We start from the raw sequence: 6,000 nt of genomic DNA, 5'->3' as shown, positions 1-6,000 counted from the left end.
GCAGCGATCGGGCAACATAAAGGACAAGGTACTGATCATCTAAATGATTTCGCCATTCACTTTCTTAGGTGTGTGTGTTGCACACGGGGACCAGCAGTGTGGCTTGCCAGCTGCTACGGGTACCAGCAGACACTAAGCTGGACCGGCAGTAGATGACTGTGTCAAGCTGTGCCTCAGTGCATCCACACATCGGTCGCTAAGGCTGCCATTACTTCACATTCTGTAGACATAATCCCAAATAAACGTTTGAAAATATTTCAATTATTCAAGTTTTTTGATCATTCATGCATCTTGTTCCAGAGTACACTGAACTTCTCTTACCTGAGTATGAAATACAGCACTAACTTCCTTAAATTTTTTAATGTGCATTTTTATTAAATTCCTGATTGGTGTGGAATGTTCTCACAAAATAAATTCCAAATGGAACAGCTTTTTTTTTTTCATCTCATACAAATGTGAAAAACGGTGGTGATAATTACAAAAATGTCTTACTTCATTCATACTGATAGTTTCTTCTTTACTTAATTATTTACAAGAACTATTTACATCAGTCCCTATTCAATAAAAGATAAATGTCTTGGCAGCAATAAACCAAGACACTATCAGCACAATACCGCATTGACAACATGTATAATTCGTTCCTTGACACACAGATTATTTATGTGCGTTACACATCTATGAAAATCTATGTCGACATTTTTTCTCTCTTCACTCTGGTCTTCCTGTCTCGCATCACTTCCAGGTTGTGTTTCATCAATTTCTTCCTGTTCATATCCTAGAAACAGAAAATCAATAGTGCTGTTTAATTACCAAAAATAAAATTACATACATGGAGCATTTCTCAGATATATGCATTTTCCCTCACACACATATACAACACAACAGGCAACATGAATCTGAGATGTTACAAAAACCACACTGGTTTTTAATTTGGCAGTAATGGAGAGAACCATTTTTATTCTTGCAGCATTTTGTCAGTCACACATGTTAACACATACAAAGTAATAATAATAATGAGCGTATGGCATTGGTAGCCGGGAGACCCCTCGCGGGGCAGTTCGGCCGCTGCTTCACAAGTTCTTTAATGCCACTACGGTGACTTGCGAGTGAATGAGGATGAAATGATGATGAAAGACACACAACACCCAGTCATCTCGAGGCAGAGAAAATCCCTGACCCCGCCGGGAATCGAACCCGGGACCCCGTGCACAGGAAGCGAGAACGCTACCGCAAGACCACGAGCCGCAGACATGCTAAAAGTAAAGATGATATTGTAGATACAGAATTTCACTACTGTCTACAAAAATTTGTTTCACACTCACAGTGGTGCTTACACTATTAACTTCTGAGAATGATTTTTTCGGTATGGCGGTAAACAATTAGTCAAAATTTGTGAATGAAAGCAGGGAATATGCTAAATTTAAAAGGATAAACATACAGTGTTCACTTAACCATTCACTGTACTCAAACTGCCAATACAACATTCTGCATAGCTTCTGAACAGAAAAAAATGATGAATATCTCTTGAACATATGGTAGCATATGTAAGTTTTTCATAGTTGTCACTGTCTTGATGAAATGAATCTGGACAATATCTGCTCCACCCCAGCACAATTCCACAGGAAACGTCTACTACTGTGCCCATATACCCACTGTTAAAACTGATAAAAACAACAAAGCAAAAAATGCTCAACCACAGACTCCCATCATCACACTTTAGTCTACAAATCAGGCAGAATTACTGAAAAATACACCCCGCCTTTACAACTTCTCCATCAGATGTAAAAGTTCGATTTGCACGCTGACCTGATCCACAGTACCACATTCCACAATAATACTTTCCCTGGATGCAATATTTCTGCACGGAATATTCCCTCTCTTAGAACCTGCAGCAAACTGTTGATCTCATTCATCGCAATAAACTAATTTATTTTCACCAAGCACTTGTAATGTAGCACGTCTAGCCATTCAGCAGCATAACACTATTGCCCATGAATATTCCTAAGGCTGAAAGTATAGTTATGTTAAGGCTACAACGGAGATTATGCAGTATATCTGGCATATGTGTCACAACATAAAATGACAATGTTACCAACAAAAGAGAAACCATGCTATTATCTACTTTCCTTTTAAAACTGCTAGTTTGGGATTCCAGCCTACAATAAATCCTTTGCTATAACATGGTTACTGTCAAGTGTACACATGCTTCTGATTACATCCAGCTTCTTGCGAGGGCAGTAGCCTCTAGTGGGTTTTAGAATAGCTCATCCTCGAGTTGGAGGTCTTAAAGCATAGATCTGTACTGAAGCAAACTGTGTGTATAATTATGAGAAAAATGTTGGTGAATGAAACTGCTAAATTGCTTGCAGTTTCACAAATCAAAAAAGAAGCATAAGGAAACGTATAACAAATTAGATAAAAGGTAAGGTTTGAGCACTGAAAACAGCTACAAATAATAATAATAATAATAATAATAATAATAATAATCAGTGCGGAAATTCAAAGTAAAATTTCCTTTGCTACATGAGGTAAAAAAAAAAAAAAGAATAAGTTATAAAACTGAACAATCCAGCTTGTTATCTAATTTGAATAATAATTTGCCTATTGGTTTGTGTGTGTGTGTGTGTGTGTGTGTGTGTGTGTGTTCCTCCATGCATATGCATGTTTTGTGTTGACTATGAACTAATCATTTTGTATTTTATATACAGTGCTTAGCTACCACTTCTGATGCAAAAAGTATGCAATTTTTAATGATCTTTGACAATGACGAGCAAGCAATCATACACTGAGAATTGTGATAAGTGATATTTCAATGAAAATGCCCATTCAGCTCTGATATTTGACTGAATTTCAACTATGGAATCTGGATCAAGTAGAGCGAAGCACGTATGTTGAATATTGAAATTTTACGTAATACTGATGAAGAAACAATACCACATAAGTGGCAAAACATGAAATTTGCATTGTTGCACTACAGTGATGTTCTGGATCATAAAGAAATTGAAACAAAGAAAATACTCTTTTAGAAAGCTTAATTACTGCAGATATGTGGAATTATCTCAGTATTTACGGATGAGGAATGTTATTTACGCACTATTTGTCAATCTCCTGTGTGACCTACTACTTTTACATTGTTGTTGGTACTGAATAAAGTAATAAAATCGCTTTGGAAAGATTTTATTGAATGGCTTCACAGAGACAACTTCAGATATATACGCAGTTCACATAGATCTGATTATGTATGTTGGTTTTTTCAAGAAAAACTGCCGAACAAAGAACTGCACCACTCTGTCACTCTTAAAACAATAAAGACCAAGATGATAATTTTTAAGGAATATTGTCATAATAGCAAATGACAATCCTTAGGAACAAGGTCTTAAGTTGTAAATGATACCATTTGGCTTTCTTGACACAGTCTTTCTTTATACAGTTTCTGGAAGAAACCTCCAGAAATTTCTCTCTGTCATCCTGGGTTTTTCTTGCCACACTTCATTGAAAGTGCGCCTGTAGTAAATAATACTGTTTGGCTAGTACTGTATCACCCTCAGGTCCATATTGTTGGCTCATTCTTTGCAGCTCTTCCAGGCCTAATTGGATCATACAGCCATACACTTTTCTCTGCATAGTTAGTGAAAAAGGCGTAACCTGGGTAGTAGACTTTTTAAGGTCATGGATTTCTTCTCGTCTCTGGATATCAAGGCTAGGAAGTCTTCACGTCTTTTGAACTCGCACTTAATGGAACTGTGAACTGAGTCACATTCCATCTGAGTATAACTTTTCTCCACGAACTTTTGCGTAATAAATACTCCTGAACAAAATCTTAACCAAGCACTTGATAATATCACATTTCTATTCTGATATGTGCACCCATCAGAACACAAAATGACAGGGACAGGATTATCCTTAATTGTTTTGGATAGTGTGTCCATGATACAAGAGGCAAAACTTGCAATCAAATTGCCTTGCATTTCATTGAACCAGTAACACACTGGATCATGACTTTGCAAATTATACACTGTAAAGTTATGGACAGCCAACATTGTTTTATAATAAACTGCACTTGCCTCTAAAAGTGGTGCCACTTTCATGGCCTGTAAGTCCATGGTGTGTAGACTGTGCAGAGCTTCCACTGGATGTCTTCATTCAAGTTTCCGAGCCTGTAACTACAACACAAGTCGCACTGGTCTTTCTTGGGAGGAAAATAAGCTACAGTTACCCTCTTCGAAAATGAAGTTAAAGCAATTTAATGGTGAAATCTGTTCCTTACATTATTTTTCAGTGTAGAGTTCATACAGCTGTTGTTTGCTTTGTACAATATGCTCAAGATACAGCTTGGAGGAGGATTTCCTGCAGTAATGTGATGGCAGTTTCGAAAGACAGTCCAGGAATTCTTTTACGAAGTTTTTGTTAGCTTTTTTTTCATTTACTTTATTCAGGAATGCGATGATTCATAATCAGGGCTCATCTCATGTGTAATTAACTCACTGTCCATTCATTTATGTCAACGAGTATTGAGAAACATTTTTTTGTGTACTTGATGTTTTCCCATGTTATTTCTCAGATAATAAAGCAGCATGCCTTTTCTCCTGGGTTCACCAGTGTTCTTTCCTGGATGTTTGGTTGAAATTATGTTCACAAGATTGATTGCATAAATCTCCATCTGATTCCATGGCACTGCTTCCCAGGAAGTGTTAAAAATTGCCTGCCTGTCACCAGTAGAAATTTGATGACACTTCCTTTGAACAGATTTCACACACATCTTTGAAGTACATGTTGGACCTAATATTCATGCCTCTCTTGGACTATTACAAGTATTTTTTCCACATTGACTTCCCTTATATCCAATATACACTTGTCTGTCCATTCTCAATATTTTGTTGACTAGCCGTCCGTTGTGGCCAAGAGGTTCTAGGCACTTCAGTCCAGAACCACGTGGCTGCTACAGTCGCAGGTTCGAATCCTGCCTCGGGCATGGATGTGTGTGATGTCCTTAGGTTAGTTACATATAAGTAGTTCTAAGTCTAGGGGACTGATGACCTCATACGTTAAGTCCCATAGCGCTTAGAGCCATCTGAACCATTTTTGTTGGTTTTTTTTTCCAGTCTTCTGGGCAGGTCTTAGATTTCTTTTTCCTGTCACTACTTAAGGTACCACAAAATTCTTAGCCCCCACTTTCAGCTTCCTTGCTTCCGTCAACTTCTGACAAATTATCCATTGCATGGATACATGTAAACAGTTCAGCTCGCTGAGCTTGTTTTGAGTCTGTAACAGCTTTCTGAGTCATTAGAGCCTCTGATGAAGTCTCCAGTGGCAGAAGATGAAACATTAAGCAGAAACTTATGCCTTGGAATATGGCCTTATGCCCATGAATAAAATATCAGGATTATTGCAAATACCAGCCACGAAAGACTATATTGTATGATTTGAACACAATGTTTGTTTTCAAAACATTACTTGCACCTTAATCATGTGAATCATCATGAAGCAATTTAATAGAGCTGTTACCAATAGCTCACAGTTATAAATTTCATATATTTAGCTGCAAGAGGTCTTCTGCACTCAGTTGCCTGACTACATGGTTCTTTCTGTGAGAGCTGGCTTATTTGTATATCAGTGTGTGAACTACCTTATTTGAAACATGCACTATAAAGCCACCGTTACTCACTGCTGCATGGGGTTGAGCACTTTCGAAAGGACAGAACCTAATTATTATCATTTTTTATTAAGGCTAGTTTAATTGTGACCATGCAGTAGTTGAAAGAGGAGTGCTTGTTTATTGTGACAACATAGTGTTCCAATGGCCATTTGGTCATTGCAAACCATTGTGCATTTAGTGAACAGTTTAATATCATCTTCCTGCAGGTGTGTTCCTGATTAAAAATCGATTGTTGTGTGGGTGGACACATTTCTGGATACTGGTAGTGCACAGAAAAAGAAACTAGGACCTTCAAGGACCACTGGGACACCAGAAAAGTCAAGAAAGTAAAGCTGGTACTTATG

At 37.6% G+C, this 6,000-nt stretch overlaps 1 protein-coding gene across 5 annotated transcripts in view; it reads right to left on the bottom strand.

The window, feature by feature from the left end:
- Nucleotides 1–349: 349 nt before the first annotated feature.
- LOC126190657 (cap-specific mRNA (nucleoside-2'-O-)-methyltransferase 2) overlaps nucleotides 350–6,000 on the bottom strand; it is a 306,338-nt gene continuing 300,687 nt past the window's right edge. For all 5 annotated transcript variants that reach the window (XM_049931092.1, XM_049931088.1, XM_049931090.1 and 2 more), the window contains one exon: nucleotides 350–775. In XM_049931092.1, the coding sequence (XP_049787049.1) occupies nucleotides 603–775 (173 nt within the window). In that variant the 3' untranslated portion in view covers nucleotides 350–602. The remainder of the gene's footprint in view (nucleotides 776–6,000) is intronic.

The sequence above is a fragment of the Schistocerca cancellata genome, chromosome 6, assembly GCF_023864275.1.
Source record: "Schistocerca cancellata isolate TAMUIC-IGC-003103 chromosome 6, iqSchCanc2.1, whole genome shotgun sequence".
In the NCBI taxonomy this organism is placed as follows: Eukaryota; Metazoa; Arthropoda; class Insecta; order Orthoptera; family Acrididae; genus Schistocerca; species Schistocerca cancellata.
The sequence above is the reverse complement of the archived record's forward strand: the minus strand, read 5'-3'. Positions and strand labels throughout refer to the sequence as shown.